The following is a 24,735-nucleotide window of genomic DNA, read 5'->3' as shown; positions in this document are numbered from 1 at the left end:
CCAAGTCCTCACATTTATTTTTATATCTATATTAAGCTGTCTTAGTGACAGTGAGTTTAACAATGAAAGATCATGCTCTAACTCATTTAGAGTGTAAGAAAATAGGGCTTCATTTTGTCCGGAAAGCACCACTCACACCTCAGTAATATTTTCTTCTTCTTTCATATGGCAACATGCAAATCAACATTAAAAGCTGACATTCAAGTTTGTCATCCACTCTTGATATTTCTGGTGATGTGGTACAAACAGAGGCTTCCCCCTGACAGAAAGATCTTAAAGAGAAGCAGTTCGTTAGATGTTCTCTGGAGTCCTCTCCACATGCACACATCAGGCTGTACTTAATTTTCTATTTGTACAATAAGTAATTCCAAAGCCCACGTTAGGAGTAAGTCGGGCAGTGCAAATATTGGTTGCTAGATCAATGCCACTCCAGGGGGCGCTGCTCCAACTGGATATCTACCAGCTAGCTCAAAAAGCTTTCTGGCAACTGGGCACGTGCAGCGCATACCCAGTTTGGAATGGACACGAGCAATCATTTGAAGAAGCAACAAGACCTATGCACCATTTACAGTCCTAAAAATAAAGTAACCTAGGGCTCAGCTACAATCAGCTCATGAAGAAAGAAACCTTGGCTGAAGTGTGAAACTCTTTTTGTACTGTCACTTGCTACATTTCAGATTGCCCTGATTAAATTACCACACATTCTGAATTCAGTTTTTAAATGTTTGATCAAATTTAAATTCTAAGAGATGGGAAGGATTGTGATGTACTCATGGATACGGACCTCAAGTGGAGTACTGTGTCCAGTGGTGAGCACCACATTTAAAGAAAGATGTGGAGAAATTGGAGAGGGTCCAGAGAAGAGCAGCAAAAATGATTAAGGGTCTAGAAAACATAACATATAAGGGAAGACAAAGAATTGTGTTTGTTTAGTGTGGAAAAGAGAAGAACTGAGAAGGGACTTGATAGTAGCTTTCAAGGACCTAAAAGGATGTTTGAGGAGGGAGAAAAATTAGTCTCCTTAACCTTTGATAGGACAAGAAACTATGTGCTTAAATTATAATAAGGAAGGTTTAAGTTGGACATTAGGAAAAGCTTCCTGTCAGGGTGGTAAAAATACAGCAATAAATTGCCTAGGGAGACTATGGAATCTCCATTATTGCATATATTTAAAAGTGGGTTGGATAGGCATCTGTCAGCACTTGTTCCTGCTATGAGGGCAGGAACTCGATCTGAGGACTTCTTAAGGTCCCTTCCAGTTCCAACATTCAAAAGTACATTCACTCTACTAGGTGTGCTAAATCCAGCTCTGGAAGATTGACAGCAGAAGGGTCAATCTTCCCTGTAGTGGAGATGTATTCCTAGTGAAAACTGCCCTTGAAAGCTGAGACTGGATGCAGATGTTACAAATAGCAATGATGCATCAGAACTCCCAAATTGTTTAAAGATAATCCTAGACTATGTTGTTGTTCCTATATGTATACCCATTTAGCTGTATTAAAAACACAGTATTTACCACTTACCGAATTTACAACATTATTTGCAATTATCATCAAATGATACGTTTTCTTTCGGGTCACTGATAAAAATAACACGTGGCCAAGACTGATCTTTGAAAGACCAACACTGGAAACAAATTCACTTGATTATTCTCTTTTACATTTTGAGATCAGCTTTTAATCTATTCACTATACGCCACCTTAATTTTGTATTGTTATTTAAAAAAAACCATCATGTGTTAGCAAGTCAAACACCTTACAAAGTATAAGTACACTACATCAACACTGCCACCTTATCAACAAACTTGTAAGATAAAATACACATACATACATCTCTCTCTCATGTTAGTCTTACAGGATCAGTGTTCCATAAACCCATGCTTATTGGCATTAATGACATTACCTGCCTTTAATCACTCTCTTAATCTAGTCCCATATCAATTGCTCCAAAATTGTGCACAGGATTGAGGTCAGACTGACAGGCCTATATCTGCTAGGTCATTCCATCTGCCTTAAAAATATAAGACGACTAACTTTCTTCTAGTCTTTTGAAACTAAATATGTGAATCCAACTTATCTGGACCAGATGGTTTAAAAATGTCTGACTTCAGTAACTACTATTTAACATTCTCATGAGACACTACTGGAATGGAAAAAAGTGTTCATAGAATCATAGGGCTGTAAGAGACCGCAGGAGGCCATTAAGTCCAATTCCCTTTTCAAAGCATGACCAATCCCAACTGAATCATCCCACAATCATCACACAACTTCTAGGGATGGAGATTCTACCACCTTTCTAGGTAACCTATTCCACTGGTTCACCACCCTCCTGGTGAAACAGTTTTTCCTAATATCCAAGCTAGACCTCTCCCACTGCAACTTGAAACCATGGCTTCTGGTCATCTGTCACCTGGTTCTGTCATCTGTCACTACTGAAAACAGCCTCTCTCCATCCTCTTTGTAATCTCCCTTCAGGTACTTGAAGGCTGCTATCAGATCCCTTCTCAGTCTTCTCAACTGTAGACTAAACAAGCCTAAATCCCTCAGCCTCTCCTGATAAGTCATATGCTCTGGCATGTACATGACATTCCAGATGTTGCCTCACCAGTGTCAAATAAATGGGAATAATCAACTCCCTAGATCTGCTGGCAATGCTCCTACTAACACAGCACAATATGACATTAGCCTTCTTGGCTACAAGGACACGTTATTGACTCATATCCAGCTTCTGATCCACTGTAACGCCCAAGTCCTTTTCTGTAGAACTGCTGCTTAGCCAGTCAGTCCCCAGTCTGTAGCAGGGTTTGGGATTCTTATGTCCTAAATCACTTTGTACCCTATCCTTTACCTTCCAGCATATTTACCTGTCCCCCAGCTTAGTATTATCTGTGAACTTGCTGAAAGTGCAATCCATCTCCTTATTTAGGTCACTAATGAAGATGCTGAATACAACCAGACCCGGGACCGACGCGTTGGAGACTTTATACTGATCACTGACTAGATACTGAACTATTGATAACAACTCATTGAACCTGATGATCTAACCAGTTTTCTATCTACCTTACAGTTCACTTCTCCAATCCATACTTCTTTAACTTGCTGGCAAGAAAACTGTGAGACACCATATCAGAAGCTTTGCTAAACTCCAGGTATATCATATCCACTGCCTTCCCCATATCCAAAGAGCCACTTATTTAAGCACAGAAGGCAATCTGATTGGTCAGGCATGATTTGCCTTTGGTAATCGCACCACTGTTTTTATCACTAAGGCAGTGAAAATACTGCCAGGCTGAATACTCTATGGAAAAACACATTAAAATAACTATTGCATGCACAAAGTTTCAGAGTTATCATATAACAGCACAGTATCATGTTTTTTCCCTTAAATACAGAACAGAAGTGATTGAACACTTTCTACCGTTTCAATTTAGTAACAGATCAGAATGCTTTTTTGTCCATAATACACTTAAAAAACCTCCTTATTTTCCTTAAATCTGCTTGTCACAGATTTGTCCTTTCTTCATTGATACTTTCCCTAAGCAGAAACCAAAAATGCTAACTTCTTGAACCAACAAATGAACTTCAAACAATACACTATTTAAAAATAAAGCCCACCACTGTTTCTAGCACTAATCCTAAAGCGGTGAAAATACTGGTAGGCTAAATGCCTTATGAAAAAACACCTTAAAATTAACCTTCTACTGTAGTTGTAAGTGTACTTTGCAGTTCATTTGACCTCATAGCAAGGTATGCACAAGCATTTCTGACTCAGTAATTTTAAAGTGATTGTTAGTTAATAGACTATGCACAGGGAAGCATGTTATGACTTTGAATAAGAATCCTTCCTACAAGTCTGAACAGTTTACTTCCTCCCACAGGAGACGCTTCTAATCCTTAACGTTTACTTCACTTGCCATTTAAGGAAAGAGTCAATTACAACTGTGCTTTTTTGGCACAGACCAATCTTGAAAATAAAACTACTGCCTGTATTAAACAATCTTAATTTTTTTTCAGTAGCTACTCCTACAAACCTGTTAAGAAAGGGATCAGAACTGTTTGTAGTCATTGTTCTCAGTTCTTGAGATATTCCAGGAGATGACACTGGATTTTGAGAGCCACCATCTTGTTCCATAGTTGGAAGTTGGCTACGGAGTGCTAACTCCTGAAAAATAAGAAAGGAGTATATTAGTAAATTCAATTAGATGTTTCAGACACATCATCAACACTTGTGGTACACATGAATACATAGTGCTATCATTTAAGTTTTTTTAAACTTATTTTAAGTTACTGGGTATTAAATGGAACTAAATTTCTTAAATCAAAGGAAGAATCCCTGCTTGGCTCAATAAATTAAAGAGAGTTCAAACTCAGACTATTTCCCCAATTACCACTATGACTTTATTGTAAGCACTAATTTAAGTAAATAATTTGCTGTCTGACATCACCCACATGCAAACTAATATCCAATTACCAACAGAGGTAGTTGGAAAGTTTAATCAAAGAATTTCACTCTTTCATTGTTTGGGAATTGTTCACAAACATTGATTTTTCACAATTGTTCAAATAACTGCTTCAAATGAATACATTTTAGCTTAAATTTGCTTGTAACTGTGTGTTGAGTACTTGTTATTTACTATTTATTGATGTGTGATTGGTCAAGTCACATCAAACTGTTCTTTATTGGATGGTTGCAGCTACAATGAGGGCCGGGTGAGATCAAAAGATAAAGCTTTTGATTTAAGGGACAGTGTGGTTTTAGAGGAGAGATGAATAAGATTCTATAATTTTTAGAACATTTTATTTATTTTTTTTTCCTTTCTGGGTTTCTTAGGCTAGACATTGCATGAGGTATCATTCATGGGGTGGAGGACTGGGGTAGAAAGGAAGGAGGGGAGTCTACTCTGACCCCCAGTCTACTTGGGCCTTCTAAATGCAAAAATTCAGCCAGACTTGTGATTACTATGGCTTGATTTCCTATTTTTGTAAGCATGTCAAACTTTTCTAACTACCTTTGGGAAAATAAAAGGCTTAACACTCACAATGTTAGTATAAAATTCTAATTTTGGATATTATTTACAAGACCAAAATGATCTGTCAACTCCTTAGATAAAGTTACTTTAAAAATGAGGTCAGCATTCTGTAAGTTATCCAGCTGGTTTTTCTCAAGTTTATTTTACAGTTACACAAGTTTTTAACAGTTTCACTGGATACTCACAAATTGTATAACTTGTTCAAAATGTAGCTTAGAAAGCCTTCTCCTTTTACCTTCATCACACGTGTTATGTTTTTTTTTCAACAAATCACAAATTTCAGGAAAAAAATTGTTTTCACTTTGGGAATGTTTTAACAAAAACAAAGGAAATTTGGACAAAGGAGTTGATTGCCCATACTGAGAAGGAAGTCATGGTTACATTGGCCCATTACATCAGGGGTGCACTAACATTTTACGACAGGACCCACTTCTCATCCCTGCAATTAGCAGGGCCCCGCAACCTGTCCAATATAATCCAAACCAATGGAAATTTCAGCAACATATTTCAACACACCCAATGAGATAGCTGAGCCCCAGTAACTGATTATTTGTGCCTCCCCCATTCCAAGAAATTTCACACCCACGGTGAGAGGACCCATCCCCCACTTTGTGCACCCCTACCTACATCCACTAGCTCCACCGTTTGGACACTCTCTTAGAATGTGGGAGTCTGCGGTTTGAATCCCCACTCTGGAGCAAATCCTCTCTCATGTAAGTACTCCTGCCACCAAACTATTGGCTATTTGGAGGATGTATGTGTGGCGCTCACACTGAAACTACTCCACTCTTAAAATTAATTAAACAGTCATTGAAATAACTGGAACACACATGTATCCCCTCCACCTCAGTGAATGTCATATCCAAGAGTCTCTAGAGCAGAGAGTTTCCCAACTTATAGGTCAGGATACAAACATGGGTCATGATTACATTTCAAAAGGGTCACCAGCGGGGGTGGGCGGCTCCACTGGTGGCTCTTAAGAAGCCATTCACACTCCTGAAGTGGTTTTCAAATTCTTAATTGGATTAACAGCCATGAGGCAGTTAAGCCAACCAATTAAACTGAGAACCATTTCTGCTGCAGGGCAGAGAACTGCATACCTGAAGAGCAATGTCCAGCTCAGGTAAGGTGGGGGCCTGGGTCTGACGTTGGGAGGGAGGACAGAGCTGAGCTAGGGTCCCCCCAGCCCGCAGCCCCCAGCAGGGGTCCCGCAGCTGGCAATGCTGGTGGGGCTCTGCCCCAGCTGGTTTCCAGACATGGGGGTTGGGGGTCACCCCCGGCCGGGGTTCCTGTGGCGGGCTCTGCTGGTCAGGGCTCCGCCCCAGCTAGCTTCCAGCCGTGGGAGTTGGGGTCCCTCCGCCCCCAGGGTTCCTGTGGCTGGTGCTACCAGCCAGAGCTCTGCACCCCAGTTGGATTCCAGCTGCGGGGGTAGGGGTTCCCCTGCACCCAGGTGGCTGGCACTGCTGGCCGAAGCTCTGCGCCGCCAGACTCCAGCCACAGGGATCCCTGTGCCTCCCCTAGCCCCTGAGTGACTCCTAGCACCTGAGTGTGACTTCTCTAGCCCCCTCCAGCCCCTGAGTGTGACTCCCCTAGTCCCTGATTGCAGGGTTTAAGCTGGGGAGGAATAGTTTGAGGACGGGTTTCTTCACAACTTTGATTAACTACAGTAAATGTAGTGTTATTTTATTAATATATTTCCCCTTTTCTATGGAATAACTATTATGAATATATAAACATGAGAGGGCACAATTTTATATTCTTGCCTCAGGTGCAAAACTAGCTAGTTATGACACTGCCCTGCGCCCCGCGCCCTTTTTTGAATTGCCTTGGGTCACCATGTCTTCCTGAATTGTCAAAATGGGTCACTTCCTGGAAAACGGTTGGGAACTGCTGCTCTAGAGTTATTCTTGCTGGCCTGGTTGAATAATCATTTATACAAAGGGAACAGCTTCAAGAAGAGAGACCAAAGCACCCTGACCCTAAAATAACCAGTACAGTAAACCCTCGAAATATGCGGCTTCAAGTTGCACGTAATTCACTTTAATGCGAGTTAAGCACAACTTGAAGCTGCTCTGTGGCCCCTTCCCTACATAGCTGGAGTTTCGAAAGCAGGGGAAAGATTTTTAGCGTGCCTAGCTGCCAGCGACGCACGCCAACAGTATTCCCCCTGTTTTCCTTCAGTTGTGCACAGCTGGGAGAAGGGGCTTTTAGCTTACCTATCTGCCCGCAGCTGTCATGCTGACAGCCGTACAGCTGGGAGAACACAGGGAAAGGGCTTTGAGTGTGCTTTTCAGGATGACAGCCACACCACTGGAGGAAGCCAGGGAGAAGCAGCTAGAAAACTGACCAGCCCTGGTGGGCTGGTCAGTTCCCAGGGTCTTGCAAGCAGTGGGGAGATGGGAACCAGGCTGCCCCCTGGTTCCCGGCTCCCCACCACTCTGAGAGCCAGGAACTGACCAGCTCTGGTGGGCTGCTCTCTTTCCTGGCTCCTGCAAGCCCAGGGGAATTGGGAACCAGGCAGCAGCCTGGTTCTCTCTCCCCGCCGACTTGCACAAAAATTCAAGTTACACGTAACTCAAGGATTTACTGTACTCTGGTAATGAGGATGCTCACAAGAGAGAGAAAACCTGGATTCAAATCTAGGCCAAATTAACACTATAACCACTGTGCCACTGGGTATAAAAGTAAGTGAACATCTCCTTGGTTAGAGGTTTAAGAGTCTGCTATTGCCTCTCTGCAAACACACATATCTATTATCTCAAGCAGTAAAGGCTTGGGTTTTCATATATACAGTTTAGGCTTAATCCTCCTTGACAACCTGACTAGATGGTGTCCATGAATCATTTATATACACACAAGGCCCATACTCTAGCTGTAAAAGGCAATCAGAAATTAGTTAAGACTAAACTGCATTAGGGAAATGCACTCCTTTGTTTCAGGATATAAACAACAATGTATTACAATAATTAGTGAAAAATTCCAGGATCCGATCTTGCATTGGATCCTACTACAAGGTGTAACCAGGGGTACATGCTAGTGCTTGCTCTCAAGATCAGAGCCTTACTTATTAATGTGTAACATTGTGTAATCCACAATGGGTCACCAATTAATATCCTACTATCTTTCAGTCTCACAGTTGCTTGCTGTTAATTTTAACTAGAAAAGCAGTTTTCTCAAATCTTTTAGGAGAGTTCAGTGACAATTTTCGTCCTTGCTCAGTCAGTAAATCACCTTAACGTCCTGCTGATTCTACATATACTTAATTATCAGAAAGAAGTTTTCAGCATGTTGTTTAACACTTTGTATGAACAAGGCAACTAGGTTACAAAATCCAATCACTAAATACAAATTAAACCTTCAAAATGGCCTTTGATCTGAGAACTGTGGAAGAATTGTAGTTTCCATAGATCTGCACTAATTTTGGACTACTAATTAATATGTAGCCTATTGTCTTCAATTGCTTTTGCAGTTCCTCTAATACCAGTACACCGTGCAACATCTGTTGCATTATTTTCAGGGCTTACCTGAAATAACATTTGAGTGCTGGGTAGACTGCAGTGGAAAGATACTACAGAAGACTTAACAAATTAAATTTTACTACTGCTGAAAGTAACACTAGTCAAGTACAGCAACTTCAAGATGTATGGTACATCTCTGTGGGTGTGCATCTACTCATGGAACTGGATAGTCTTCAATAGTACTGTCATTAGCCAAAACCCACACCATACACCTCCTCATGGGCTGAACTAAAGGTAATGGGGTAATGCAGACCAACCACCACTCCAGTTTCTGTTTTACTGTGAATCAGTATTCCCAGGAAGCTGGGTGAAACATGGAGTTATATACACATCTCATAGAGCTGGAAGGGACCTGAAGAGGTCATAACTCCACTTCCCTGCACTCACAGAAGGACCTATCACCATCCCTGGCAGTTTTTTTTTTTTTTAAATCTAACCTGGCCCAGACCCTTGCAAAGCCCCCTCAAGGGCTGAGCTCACAACCTCAGATTTACAAAGCCAATGCTCTAACCATTAAGCTATCACCCTTCCGCCCACCTGCCCCCCTGCCATGTGCTTGTGGTGCCACTCAGGAGAGAGTCAACGTTGCCCAAATGCTTAGCTGAGCGCCCAACAGTTAGGTTTTTGAGTCTACTACCTCATGCACATAAAAAAAAAAAATACCCTATTCTGCACATAGATGGAAAAGATTAGATGGAACACTGCTGTGAATTCCAAGAAGATCTGAGCAGAGGGGAATGAGGATAGATTTTGAATCCCCACAGGGACCACAATCTTGAAAAAAGCTCTAGTATCTAATAGGTGGGTAACCTTCCTTTCCTTCTTCTTCTTCTTCCAGTGTGGGTCTCCAGCGTTATTCATTGTGGAGGAGTCCAACACACAGCTGCAATTAGCAGGTGGATGTGAAGAAGCCTGAAGCAACGCAGACTGGAGGATCACTAAACCAAAGGACGTATCTCAAGCTGAAAGCTGAACTATTGTATAATGCTCAACGGGGCATGAATGGAGCCTCAAACTGCTGCTCTATATATTTGAGAGGGACTGACTCCCTTCAGAGAAGCCACTGAGACTGCTTGCATGCTAATGAAGTGGGCCCTGACAGCCTCATAATACAAGCAGCATATAGGTAAAAATACATTCACAGAGTCTGTGGGAAGACAGATTCCCCTTTCATTCTTTCAGTGATAGCAACAAATAACCTTGGAGATTTCCAGAAAGGCTTTATCCTGTGCAACCAGAAGGCCAGGGACCTGAGTGACACGTCCTGTCCTCCAAGCCATCTACATGCATAGAAATTTAAAATTGAACAGGAGGCTCAAGGTTCAAATTGCAGCCTCATATGAGAAGTAAAGGAGGTGGCCCAGGTCCCAAGTGGGGACAGGTTTACATTTAGGGTCACAGTAGCAGGATAGGCGAAAGCAGAGCAGTTCTTCACTGGAAAATATAAGGAATCAATAGCAGCCAGATGTACTTTAGGAAACTGATTAACTGGACAGAGGTCTTGAATGAGAGAAGATATTCCAGAAGTAGAGGGATTCCCAATTCCTCAATAGGTAAGTGGTGCTGCTAACACCACCTGTAGAATTGCTTCTAGTTGGTGGTACAGCACTTCCTTGTAGAGGATGGACTTGACACCTAAAAATCACATGGCCAGAAAGAAGCAAGCTGAACGGAGTGTGTCTGGTCTTGTCCTCATTCTGAGGCAGCAGGCTTGGGAACAGTTGAAGGGGAACACATGGCTGGGAGGCCAACGAGTCAGAGTTGCTGCCACTAACAGGATCCTGATTAATCAGGATCATTGCCTTGTCTGGCTTAATCACTCTGAGGATGAAAGGCAGCAAAGGTATGAGAAGGAAGGAAGACATCAAGTAGGTCCACTCACTACACCTGGAAAACACATCCACTCTGGAGCTGAAGTATTGAGGGGCTCAGGAACAATAAATTGGCTACATTTTATTCTGCTTGATAATCTGCTGAGGGGATTAATAGGCCAGCCAAAGATAAATTCTTCCTGTCAAAAATTCAATCTCTCATATCTTTGTCAGAAAAGGATAACCTGAGTTGGTGCAGTCTACCTGGCTCTCTAACTGCCTGGACCATTAATGAGCTGGGATTAGGGCCGGAAGAACAACCAACCTTCTCTCTTGCCATGAACAAAGTATTTTTTCTCAGTCCTCTTAGCCATATGCCAAATTTTCTTAACAGGCTCCATAATGACCTCACTGATAGGGAGGGACACCTTAGAACAAGCTTTAGCCTGGATGATGTCCAGGAATCAGTGGGTAGGGTTCTGAACCTCCTCCAGAAATATCAGAGGAGAATCATGTGTCCTCCTTAGGAGGCCTGGGTACTGCTTGTAATCATCTGGAGTCAAGGGTGATGCTGGTGTTAGTACTTCATCCATGAGAACAAAAATTGCTTTTGGTGATCTGACTACTCCTTAGTCAGGTCTAGCATTCCTGCAGGGACTGTGGTGCCTCTCTGGTGCCTGAAAATACAACTCTTTGTGGTCCTAATATAGCCAGTGGCCAAGATCACAGCAATATGGAGTTGTGTACCATTGTTCCATTGACTAATAGTGAGGCCCAGAAGGAAGCAAGAGAGACATACAGGTATCTCTGGAAGTGCTGAGCAGGCCGATGTTTCTTTGCCAGTTTCCTACTGATACCAGATCACTTTTGTCTGACTAACAGGAGTTATCATCTTCAAATGGTAGGACTGATAGCACTACATGACTAAACTTCCAGACAGCACCAATGGTGCTAGGGCCTCTACCTGATGGATGGAACTCAGAACCAATGAATGTCCTTGGACTTGGAGTGTAATTCTGAGCACAGACCAGTACCCACACATGGGTGGACTGGGGCAAAACATCTAAGTCTATCTAAAATAATTGAAATTAGTAGCTATTCAATAAATTAAACTTGTAAACCACGGTAAAAACTGGTTAAAAATTATATACACCGATTGTTTGTAGAAGTGTATCAGAGGCGAGGACAGAGTTCCAATGAGGACCATACAGCAGTGAGAAGACAATGAAGATGCAGTCAAGTCCACACTGTTTTTTTCCTGCATGAGGTGGAAGCACCAAGATGCATGCACAGACTCACTACTTTCAAATTCTTTGACTCCAGAGACATGGAATGCATGTGTAATCCCTCAGCGGAATATTACTGGAGATAATGAGTAGGATACCATCAGTGGATCCTGGAGTAGGGAGTGCCATCTTGGCTAAATGGGGAATGTGAGGGCCCCAGGGACAAATGGGGTCTCACAGATAGCTCCATAACGTGTTTCCAGAATTTGAACTCCTGAGACTGCCCGGTGCGTGGGGGAGGAAAAAACAACGCCACACTTCAAAAGCATGGTCACTTCCCTGAGGCAGCACAGACTGCTCTTGTGGGTCCCTCACTGGGAAGACCAGTAGGCAAGCCAGGCAGATTTTGAAGCCTGACACCTTGGGTATGATAGGTACCCCAAATTGTGTGGGAACAAAGGGAGGAGACCCTGGATCCCTGAATTACCTCACCTATTTAAATAGAAAAACTACCATTATTTACAGGTCTGCAAATTAAGCTGGAATGCTGGAAATAGGACAGACACAGGAGCCTCAGCTCCAGACAAGCAGCAGCAGAAAGGAGCTGGAGAGACAGCTCGTGCATGGTGCACTCTTTCACTTGGTTGAGAGCACAAGGAGGCACAGGTGCAGACAGACACTATTATTGAAGAATTTCTGGTCTTGAGCACAAAGCAATCAAAGAAATGATAATTTGGTGCAGTACATTATAACTTTATACTGGTACAAGGACATATTAACAGGGCACTGGAGTCATCCAAAAAATGCAAGAGAGGCAGTGATTCAATAGCTGTGGACTGATTTCTCAATACTTATTCATTTTGCAGGGCCTTGGACATGAATAGGTTGGTTGGTTTGTTTGTTTTTGTTTTTTTAAATTATTGCTATGACTGTGTGGAAAAAAAGCTACATGTTCTGTTGCCTGTGGGCACAGTACTTTTTTTTTTCTTAAATACATATATAAAGAAATATCATTTTGCATTGTATAAATTCCAGTCACTGATACTCAAATGCCTCCCACAGAAGAACAAAAAGCATGGACTTCTTAGTAACATTAATAACACTGCTTTCACCACATATTAAGCAAATAAACTTAAATTTTGCTTAGATTTATTGTTCTCAACAAGGAGCTTAGATATGCAGTTTCAAAAGCCGCAGTATATTTATAACAGCAGTGCCTGTGAAGCTGAAGAGTAATGTTACCTCTTCAGTAAACATAATGAATATATTTTGCAGCTTACATATTATTTTTGCTAGACAGCATGCCACCCAGAATTCAACCACATGGGACACACTTTCACTGACAGCAACTGTACAGATTACATCTTGTTTAGATTGTCTAGACTTCTGAAAATAGTGCATTAGAAGGTTGTCCATAACATTTTTCACATTTCTTAGCAATAAGAAAGATGGAGCAACCTCTTCATCAAATCTTAATATATAAACGTGGACTGCAGGTCTGTATGAACACTTCTCTATGCTATGGCAAAAACTGAGCTACACAGAAAAATCAGAATGCTAGAGACTGTCATATGCTGCTGTATGAAGAACTTTATATTCTGCCACAGAACTCACAAAAGGCCCTTAGTCCCAATCTCAGCCCCCAGTTTAGGACAACACTCGAACATCTATTGAAGTACAATCGGAGCCCATACTCCTGGTGCTGCACTAAGCATTTTAAAGATAGACTGCTGCACCCACACAGAGCTTTGTGAAGACAATATACCAATGCGGGTGCGGGACCTAAAACTAGAAAAGCTATCAGAATTCATTGCCGTGTACATGGAATACCAGCGTCTTTCCGGACAAAGAGGTTTGAGTTCAGATTGTTCAACAATCTGAATATAGCCAAGAAGCCAAGATTTCTGATTATTTACATACCCTGTGCAATACCGCTTGCTAACAAAAGACAGTTTATAATTTCATAAGATTTTTTGGGAAGGAACAATAAATAACTTTTTCTACAATTATTGTTTTAATTTATGATTTAGTTTACATAAAATGATTGATTTTCTAAAATTAGGGTGCTATTTTACTCAAGCAAATGCCTAATTTTAAGTATGTAGTGCATAGTCTAATTCAGATTAATGGTGCTACTAACACCACTGGATGTTTTGCTGGATTGGGGATTTAGTGAATGAAGGCTATTTAGGAAAAATTCCAAGATAATATATACTTATGTATCTCTTCCAAATTGCACTTTAAAAGAAGCAGTTTTTGTTGTTATACCTGATGCTGAATTTTCCCTACCAACTGTGTACATTTACATCAAACTCCTTCTCTCTCCTCAAAGTTCCTTTTTCTGTGAGGAAAGGAATACAAATAGGAAAATACTTATTTTACAAGGGACAAAATGCAACTGGATTATATACAAAGTGATGTCAAATGCACAACACAAAATGGATAAAAACCAAGCATTTTGCCTCTAATATGTGGATATCCATTTTAAGTGGTAATTGCAAAATGAACTTCTGACAGAAGCATGATTTTTTTAGGATGAATTTTTGATCTATCTAAATCTAGGGTGTCTCAGTGTACGTATGGAGCACTTCTTTGGATAAGACAATTTGTCGTGGACCCTCTTCTCTCCCCAAAACAAAGACATCAGACAAATGGAGACATGAGGCAGTTACTGAGTTTGCCAAGAGCTGCTTGATTTTCCCTACTTTTTAAAAATGTTTACTGGAGACAGAATCTATGTCATCACAGCAACAATAGGTTTTTCCAGCAAGATAGTTAATTTGAGTTTTAAATTTCAATGAAGTTAGTTGGGGTCAATACTATGTCCCTTCCCTTACTCAAGGTAGATCACAACTAGCTACACTGAGGTAAGGCTACCGTGTTTTGTCCACATTAGGATTTTAAAATGAGAAAGCTGAATCAAGTGAGTTACCTTCCTGTAAAAAACACAAGTTTTATGGCAGCACAGACATAGCCCATGAATCCTGAGCTGGCCAAAACCAGCATCCCTGCTCGAAGTCTGGAGTCTAGTCCAATTTCTAACATCTAACTTGTTTCAGTATAATGGTACAAAATATCAAGTACGTGTCTACACCACCAGCTCTTGTCCTTTGTCCTGCTGAAACAAAATCCCCTTAGTATACAAAGGTGTTTAATTTTTTTTTTTTTAAATTTGCCATTATTTTCTAAAACCAGAAAAAGTTGATTTATGTTCTTGCCTAGTTCATCGGGTGATTGTTTTTTAAAATAATCACTTTTAAAGTATAAATTTTTGTATTTTTTTTTCTGAAAAAGCTCAATATAGAGAAAATAAAAATGTTAGTTGCTAAATACATTTGCGCAGTAAAGACAAAGTTTAGAGAGTGATATTTCTACAGATTTATTAGGCCAGCTTATCTTTAAAAGTACAAGAGAAGTTCTAGTAGATACTACAATCCATCTACATTGGTGTTTCTATGAGCATTTAAAATGGTTCATAAACAAACACACCTACTGGCTCAAGGCACACACGTATAAACCACAAACATTAGGATAGAGAGACAGTGCTAGCTAAAGTGTACTTAAAATAATTACAGAAGAAACTCAACCACTCTTTCACAGCCTTTATTATTTATGTAACCACTGAAGTGGAAGTAGCTCATGCTTCTACCCAGAAGTTTAAGATTTAAACAGGCAGCAAGCAAATATGGAAGACCAAAAACACGTGATTGAGCAAATGGTGAAATTTGCCATGTATCGCTCACATCTCCTAAAAATAATTTTTCTCCTCTTCTTAAAACTTATTTTGAAGTGGATGAAGTACGGAAGTTAATAGGCTTGATGGAAGAAGAGAATTTCAGAGAGAGATTTGAATTAGAGCAAGGACCACAGTGAGGAGACTGTGAGAAAGATACAGGGCCACACTAAAGGCAGCATAGATGAAAATGCGGGCAGGGAGGAGACAGAAGAGAGAAGCATGAGTTAGGCTTGAATGCAGGGCTTTGTAAGACGAGGATGAGGATTTTCCATATGAAGATCAAGAAGACTGACACTTTTCAGCTTGGAAAACAGACAACGGGGATACAAGAAAGGTCTATAATACTGTGACTGGTGAGGAGAAAGTAAACAAGGAACTGTTATTTACTTTCCTTTGAAATACAAGAACTAGAAGTCACCAGATGAAATTAATAGGCAGCAGGTTGAAAACTAACAACAAAAAGTATTTCTCCACACAGTGCACAATCTGCAGAACTGTTTGGCAGAGGGTTCAAAGAATAACTAAATCCATTCATGGAGAATAGGTCTCTCAATGGCTATTAATAGATGAGCAGAGATGGTGTCCTTAGATTCTGCATGCCAGAAACTGGCTATAGGTAACAAGGGATGGATCACTTGATTACCTGTTCTGCTCGCTCCTTCTGGGCCACCTGGCATTGACCACTGTCAGAAGGCTGGATGCTGCTGTAGCTGGACCTTTGGTTTGATACAAAATGGCTGTTCTTATGTTCTTATCATAAACAGGCGTGTGAATTTAGTAGGGGATGAATGCACACTGGTTAGGGCTGCAATGTTATCGGTTATGACATTCACCTCTACCCTTTTTACCACACCTTGGCAGCGTATATTCTCTATTCTCTACTGGCCCAGAGCCTATTCACACATGGGATTTGGCTAAGAGCTGGCCGAAGCTGACTTCCAGTAAGATAACGTGATTTTGACTAGACTGGTGGTAAGGACAGCCCTACAGAAATACGGTCAATAGCTACACTAAGAGGAGATATCTACTCTTTGTTAAGATTTGCAATGTTATATGTTTATTGGGCACTCCCATGATGGTGAGGAGTGTGGTATGAGTCTCTGCTGTTTCTGGATTTCCAAACAGCAGCAATAGCTTAGAGTGATTTCTTCTAGCTTCACCCAAAAGGAGAACTGAAACTTCTGCTTCTAGATGCTCTGCATTTTTTGTTAACACCACATACCAGGTTTATAAGTATCAGACAGGTAGCCGTATTAGTCTGTATCTTCAAGAACAAGAAGTCCTGTGGCACCTTATAGACTAACAGATATTTTGGAGCATAAGCTTTTGTGGGCAACGACCCGCTTCATCAGATGCGACCAGGTTTACGACCAACTTAAGTCCCACTCCAAACACAGAACCCGCTGCAGTACCCTTTCTGAAGATTACCAGCTGATCAACACCATCCCTCTCAGATCCCAAGGGGAGACAGTGACAGATCCACCAATAACAGATCAATGATCCCACTAATAAAGTCAATGAATCCAACCTGGTCACAGGTGACGTACCCTCAATACATCAAAGCTTTCTAAAAAAAGGCAGACGCTCAGCTGGAAAAGATATTGTGTTTGTCCCCAGATAAGAACCTACCACTGCAGAAGCAGCTAATCCACTTTCAAGTTCAAACTGATGGATTTTAATAAATGAAACAGAAATGCCCTGATATGAAGTTGTCATCTACTGAAGAGTAATAATACTCCTGAATAAACACACCCGAGTCAATAGGCTGTTCGTAACCTCGATTAGTTATGCTGATTGGTACTTAAATTATGCTACGAAATCGAGGGCCAACTGTAATTGTACCTTGCTCTGCAATAAACCTATCTGGTCTGTGGTCTTTGGGGAACCTCATGAGGTCTGCTGTGATCACTGGGCCCACATCGTTGAACACACATGCAAGCAGCCTTCCACAATGGCAGTAAATCTGCTGATATACATGGACTTTCTCCAGTAATTTGCCAGTGGCAACCTCTCATCTGATATGAGTAATATTGCTCAGAACTGGAAGCCATGGTAGTGGACCCAGACACGGCGTGGCAGAGATGATGCATATGGCAGCATGTACCTGCATATCCTTCAGTTTGATGCATGATGATTGACTCCACACTGGTACACAGTACACCACCAAACAGGAGGTGGCAAGAGTTGATGTTTGTGGAGTTGGAGCCCCAGCATCCCATAGCCACTGTCAAACCTACCTTTAAGCCAACAGGAAGATGAGTACAATAGTTGTACTGTTGTGAGCAACACTGAACCTCAACACAAGCCTGAATTATGATAGAACTGTAATCCTGATTTTGCCACATGCTTCATTAACCAATCCCAGATTGCAAAATAGGATTGAGGGTGAATAACTTTTGAGAATAGTCTTATTCTCACTAAGTGGCAAAAAAAAAAAAAGTCCTCAGGTAACTTAAAAACGTTGCTCATGGCCAAAGATGCTTAAATCAATAATAATTCCATCTTCATCCATATATTTTTAACTACTCTCATCTACCTTTCTAATTACACTCAAGGTCCCACAACTGCTCTCTGCTCCCTCTGGTTTCTGTGACATTTTGTCATGGTTAAGCTGAAATTCAAAAGTAATTTAAAAAATTAACACTTTTACTGAGTTGTGTGTGTGTGTGTGTGTGTGTGTGTGTGTGTGTGTGTGTGTATAAACACTCCATATGATACTTTCTGAATTGTTTTTGTATTTATACAGTTCCCATATGTTTCAATTTGCTGCATATTTTCATGTGGTCAATTATCTGCAATAGCTGTTCTGGGATAGAAAGAGAAGGTAGAAGTTCTGATAAGTGCTGGGTTGTGAAAAGGTGGTCTGTTCTGCACATGGGAAGATGTGGAAGAGAAGTTGGGATTTTTTTTTTGTGGCGGGGAGGATGGGGAAGAAAGAAGCAGCTCCTTTTTACATTTGTGATCAAGGGTATAGGTAACTTAATTTTGAGATAACTGGAAAGGGCTTGAATTACTGCTCATCCAACAAATCTTAACCAGTTGTCCCATTTTTCACCTCTGCATCCAACAATATGCCTCTCTCCTAAAATTGTCAGTGAAGTAATGTTGGTATTTCAACAGTCATTGTTAGGTTTCAGAGTAGCTATGTTACAGGAAAGTGGGAAAGCTGTTTTTTGGAGTGATGTCTGTTTATAAGCTCAAGACAACTGCACAGCATATGTTTCCATGACGTTCAGACTTTGAAAAGTTCTTTTTGCAACTGTAAGGGCTAGTTTTTAAGATGATGGATTCTGACACACTTTTTCAACAAAATGCAAGATAGGCTTCCATTACATTATTTTCTTACAGTTGAAAAGCACAGCACAAAGCTGGTGTACACTAAGTAACAGACTGGCAATAAGTGTTGTCCAAAGAAAGGGAAACTAAAAATAATTATATAATGATTGCAAGTTCCTAGGGCAATTCAGTCCAAAGAGCACATCTTAGGAAAACCATCTTTTCATTAATTTATTCCATTGCTTTCCAATTCCCAATGGTTTGAGAGGAATTCACATTCAACTGTTTATGTATTTAGAATCCCACTACTCCTTAAAATCTGGTCACTCCTTCTTGCGCTGGTGTGTGTTTGTTTTTAGTGCACAATAAATGACTGTTTCAACACAGAATTTAAATGACTGAGTTCTACTTTCCATGTTGCATACACATCTGATTTCAACAACTATTTTGGAAGTTAAATTTATTCTCAATTATCCTGTTATATATACACATTTAAAAGAAAAGAAAAAAATTCTGAAAGTATTCTGGGTGATCTTTTATTCAATGGAATAATTTATGTGATACTCGAGATGTTTTACGTATACTCTGCTGATCAGAACACACTTTATCTCTGAACAGTATTTAAAAACCACTGCCTACTACATTACATTTAACAGAAGGTTTGCTTTCATGTCTATTCTGATAGGATGATGATACTGAAATTTCAGTTCTCAAGAATGAAAACAAGAGAAAGGCCTTTTCAATGCAAAAGGTGTAACGAATTGCATGTTTGCTTTCATATACTGAAATTCTGATGAAGTAATGAAGCACTCAGAACATCGATGTTAGGTATCATAACCAGAGCAGTGGCTTAAAAAGGTGTATGGCAGAGCTGGCTGTTATTCAGGATGGCTTCATTTAAGACAAGTTCCTCATCTAACCTAATTTAATACTTTAATTGTTTCTTATTACACTGAATCATCAGTTAAGAGCCTACCTGACGTTTTGGAGAATTTGCTGTGCTGGGATTGATATTCCGCAATGCCTAAGAGTAAAAAATAAAAATTACTTTAAGCTGCATGATTTGGCTACTCAGGCTGACTTACAAACACCACCTTGTAGCATCAAGTCCCCAAGACAGTCTGAGATGAGACAGGCTAACTGAATTAAGAGTCGATGAAAATTACTCCACAATGAAACAAAACTCAAATGCTTACTGAGAACCTGAACATGACAGAAAAGCTTAACAGCAAAGGAGAACATGGAGGAACTGATGTTCAAACGATCCAAAGTTAGTCAGATTTCTCAAGGACAGCTGAAGTAGAAAAACCAGAATCCCTATCTAGAAGCATGCTAGCATAGAGTAGGCATTTGCTGGAGGATTAATAGTGAAGCAGAACAGCAGAGCACTAGGTGCTTAAGCAGCAAGGGAGTCTTAATGCTCTCTTATTTAGGCACACTCATTCAACGCACCTTAAGAAGAAGTACTGAATTTCAAAGATGACCCAACTTACATGAAGAGATGCTAAAGATTCCTGCAAACAGGAACTGAGTTCAGAAGGGACAATGGGAGTCAGACTCTAGGTGCAGGACAGAATACCACAGATGATGAAGAAAAAGAAAGTTATTCTCCTCTCTTGATATAAGGCCCATCACCAAAGTGGAAAGGGAAGAGGATAAAACAAGTTTTTTTCTCCAAAAAAAAAAAACACAAAAAAAAACCCACTAGGGTGTCAGTGCTTATCCCATGTGTGCTATAAAACTGAGGATAACCTACGTTTCTTGGAAAAGACGGTAGCCAACCTGCTACGAAAAAATCCAGAAAGAAAATTATTAATGGAATTTTTAAATTGGCTATTGTGGAAACAGACATTATGGTCTGGTTGGGTTCTCTCTTCCAAGGTTACTCAGTTGCAAAACTAAGATGAAGTCCATAATTTACAACTAAATCTGGGTACATTGTTAAACTTAAAGCTAGCAAAAACAGACAAGGTAAAACAAATACGCTAAGTGCTCTGTTAAGAATGTTGCTCATAAATAGATAATTACACTGGTGGGATTACCTTCTTATCATGACAACAAAAGCAATACCTCACATATACTTATTTTTCCTCATATTTTCTTTCCTGTAACTCATTTAAAGAAGCTGGTTATAACTGGCTATGTGTTTAATTAGTGTATACTTCATCTATTACTAAATGGATATTTGGAGCACTTTACCCAGTACTGAAAGTACTGTCTTAACTTAATTACACTCCATGAGGTTTTCCTTTTGCATTCGTACTTGTATTACTGTTATCCTTTGAAAACACTGGGTTTTTTTTAAATAGTGAGCATTTCTACAGCACTTTCCATCTTTAAAGTTCTTTCAATCATTAATCTTCACAATACACAGAGAAACAATAAACGAACATTATTGCATTTTACAGATGGAGAAATTCAGGTGGAAGATTTATTTGGGTTGCCCAAGGCCACACAGAGAGTAAGAGCTGGGATTCAAAATCTAGAGCTCCTGCCTCTCAGGCCAGCTAATCTGATAAACAAACCTCAGTTCTCTCAATGACCAGTTTGTGTTACTGGAACAGTTCTGGAGGGAATGGCATGGTATTCAAGCACTAGTTCTGAAATACCTAGACACGAGAACCATGGGTTCCACACCCAGCAAAGTCTATTCAGTTGTTCAGCCTGCATGCCATTCATAAGTGGATGAATTTCAGTAACAAGGTGATTCCTCTACCTAGAGCTTGTAACTTGAAAAATACTTTTGTCTCCTTTGGACTGCAATGTGTATTAAAAACATACTACCAAACATTTTGAAAAGGTTTTTCCTTACAACGTAGGACAATGCAGATGTGGGGAAACAGCCTCTGTGGCTCTTTGAAGTGAAAAATATTCTCACAGAACTCTCTGGTAAGATCACTACTCTGCGGTGCTCTCTTAAGCTACGTCTACACGTGAAGCCTACATCGAAGTAGCTTATTTCGATGTAGCGACATTGAAATAGGCTATTTCGATGAATAACGTCTACACGTCCTCCAGGGCTGGCAACGTCGACGTTCAACATCGACGTTGCGCAGCACCATATCGAAATAGGTGCTGCGAGGGAACGTCTACACGCCAAAGTAGCACACATTGAAATAAGGGTGCCAGGAACAGCTGCAGACAGGGTCACAGGGCGAACTCAACAGCAAGCCACTCCCTTAAAGGGCTCCTCCCAGACAGTTGCACTAAACAACACAAGATCCACAGAGCCGACAACTGGTTGCAGACCCTGTGCATGCAGCATGGATCCCCAGCTGCAGCAGCAGCAGCCAGAAGCCCTGGGCTAAGGGCTGCTGCACACGGTGACCATAGAGCCCCGCAGGGGCTGGAGAGAGAGCGCGTCTCTCAACCCCTCAGCTGATGGCCGCCATGGCAGACCCCGCTATTTCGATGTTGCGGGAGGCGGATCGTCTACACGTGCCCTACTTCGACGTTCAACTTCGAAGTAGGGCGCTATTCCCATCCCCTCATGGGGTTAGCGGCTTCGACGTCTCACCGCCTAACGTCGATGTTAACATCGAAATAGCGCCCAACACGCGTAGCCGTGACGGGCGCTATTTCGAAGTTAGTGCCGCTACTTCGAAGTAGCGTGCACATGTAGACACGGCTTTACTTGTACTGCCCTAATGACACTTCATCTAGTGAAGATGTTTGCTCTCTCTTTGGGAATTCTGCTGAGGAAGACTTGCGTCTAGCAAGTCTAGAGCTTCTGCTACTGAGATGAAATCCTGATGAATGCAATCCATTTCTCTCTTTGGTGCTTAAGACTTATAGGGTGTTTAGTGCGTTCTACTCAATGGAATTGCCATATAAGTGCAACAACAAAATAACACAAAATATATAGTGGAAGTCTGTGTCTAACCTGTGGCCTCACCTGCCGAAGCAGTTCTTGATGCTTCAGTCGCAGCCTCTCTTTCTCCATCTGTAACTGTTGAAGTCTCATTTGCTGCTGCTGATTGGAGCTGCCCCCGCCCATCACTCCACCTTGAGGACTCTGAGGAGCCAGTGGGGGTGGCTGTTTCACTGGAGCACTTTGGCTGATTCGTTGATTCATGGCTATGGAATCAAAACAATACAATGTACATTTTAAATGGCATTCAAACGTGGGCAAGGCAAGAAACATGCAGTAAATTACAGAGCTTGTAAACCACTGCAAAGTATACATATGTGCTGATTTTCCCACAGGTCGGGAGATGAAAGTTAAAATATAGGCAGATACTATTGTGGAGTCAAAGCATATGCACACATTTGCATGAATGTGCATTCTTAACTTGTACGCACATTTTTAAACAGCTGGATTTATGTTTTAAAGATGGTACATAATAATGTTCAGTCTACAGGACAATGAACGAAACATTAAGAAAATGCATACACACTCTGCTTAAGAAACTCTCACTTCAAACAGTCAATCTGGGTAATTATGACAACCTTCCATTTTAAATTAAGATTAAGAAGAAGGCTGGATGAAAATCACTTTCTAGGAGCCTCAGACCTTTGTCAGTCTGCTTTCATCACAGAATGGTACTAGTGGTCTGTGTTTCTATTCTCCCATCAATGGTTAACAAGTGTCCACATTGATTTCAAAGACAGCTGGTACGCCAGAACCAAGGAAGAGTTTAGCCTACTACTCTGCTCCCAAACAGGAGTTTGCTTGGGTTAGCTTCCTCCAAATTCCTTCTCTTCAGTCCCAAAAGGGTACTTTTGAGCATTTACTTTTCTATACTTATGGCCCTAATGAGGAAAAATAATAAAGGTATACACTATCATCTTTGCTGGTCAATATGGAGAATGGGTCATTGAAAAATTAATGGCTCCTCTCAAATCATCCCATCAGAATATGCCAGTAATACTTAATTGTGACTCAGTTTTTATTACTGACAACATGACTGAGTATCTTCTATAGTCTCTGGTAGCACATGCAACATGGATCTGAGTGAGCTGGATGAAAACCAGTTCAGGTCAGACTGAGGGGATAATGGTTGGCTGAGAGAAGCAACCAAAGGATATGACAAAGGTTATAGTGACCTCTCTAACTGAGACCATGTTTGCTAACAGAGCTCATGATTTAGGGGGGCAATGTTTTACAGATGGCAGAGGATATTATACAACAGCAGTGCCACAACTATCTCCACATTTGCTCAGGGTTACAAACCTCTCTTTGGCTACATCTACATTAGCCAAAAACTTCGAAATGGCCATGCAAATGGCCGTTTTGAAGTTTACTAATGAAGTGCTGAAATACACATTCAGCGCCTCATTAGCCATGCAGGCGGCTGCAGCACTTCGAAATTGACGCAACTCGCTGCTGCGCAGCTCATCCAGATGGGGCTCCTTTTCGAAAGGCCCCCGGCTACTTCGAAGTCCCTTTATCCCTATCTGCTCACAGGAATAAGGGGACTTCGAAGTAGCTGGGGTCCTTTCGAAAAGGAGCCCCGTCTGGACGAGCCGCGCCAATTTCGAAGTGCCACGGCCGCCCACATGCTAATGAGGCGCTGAATATGTATTTCAGCACTTCATTAGTAAACTTCAAAATGGTCATTTGTATGGCCATTTCGAAGTTTTTGGCTAGTGTAGACATGGCCTTTTAGATGCAGACCATGCAACTCTCATTCACATCCTTATAATTTCAATTTGTCACGACTGCAACACATTATTACATGGAACACCTCAAAATCAACCTGGAAATTATGGCTGATACAGAAGGTAGTGGCCTATTATAAACTGGACATTGTTCCATGAACATGTGATACCAGATCTGAAGGATCTGCACTGCAAACAATTATAATTCTGGAGTTCCCTACCTTTCAAATACTCAATTTTGCAATTTAGGCACCATTCATTTAAGAGTCTTGTTTTATGAAACTGGCCTACACTGAAATCCAAATTAAAAAAGCCCAAACATTTACTCCTTTTCAGGTTTCTGTGCCCTCGGACATCTGAGATTTGGGTTAGTTTCTCAGATGTAATATCTGATCACCTTATTCTGAATTTATTACATAAACCATTTTGAATTAGTTTCAGAGTATTAGGTGCTATGAGACAGAATTTAGATACATCTAATATATTCTCTTAATAATCCAACTTTATAATTTCAATTTAAGAAAAATACAGTCTAGCT

General features: G+C 40.9%; 1 protein-coding gene across 8 annotated transcripts in view; it reads right to left on the bottom strand.

Moving 5' to 3' along the window:
- The window catches only part of YAP1 (Yes1 associated transcriptional regulator), a 128,995-nt gene that overhangs the window by 15,153 nt on the left and 89,107 nt on the right, over window positions 1–24,735 (bottom strand). For 2 of the 8 annotated variants that reach the window (XM_074984567.1, XM_074984602.1), the window contains 3 exons: window positions 22,480–22,673; window positions 19,573–19,620; window positions 4,031–4,161 (listed from right to left, as the gene is read on the bottom strand). In XM_074984567.1, coding sequence (XP_074840668.1) covers window positions 4,031–4,161; window positions 19,573–19,620; window positions 22,480–22,673 — 373 coding nt within the window. The remainder of the gene's footprint in view (window positions 1–4,030; window positions 4,162–19,572; window positions 19,621–22,479; window positions 22,674–24,735) is intronic. The other 6 variants (XM_074984576.1, XM_074984613.1, XM_074984585.1 and 3 more) reach the window with 3 other exon arrangements.

The sequence above is a fragment of the Carettochelys insculpta genome, chromosome 1 (genome assembly GCF_033958435.1).
Source record: "Carettochelys insculpta isolate YL-2023 chromosome 1, ASM3395843v1, whole genome shotgun sequence".
NCBI lineage: Eukaryota > Metazoa > Chordata > Testudines > Carettochelyidae > Carettochelys > Carettochelys insculpta.
The sequence above is the reverse complement of the archived record's forward strand: the minus strand, read 5'-3'. Positions and strand labels throughout refer to the sequence as shown.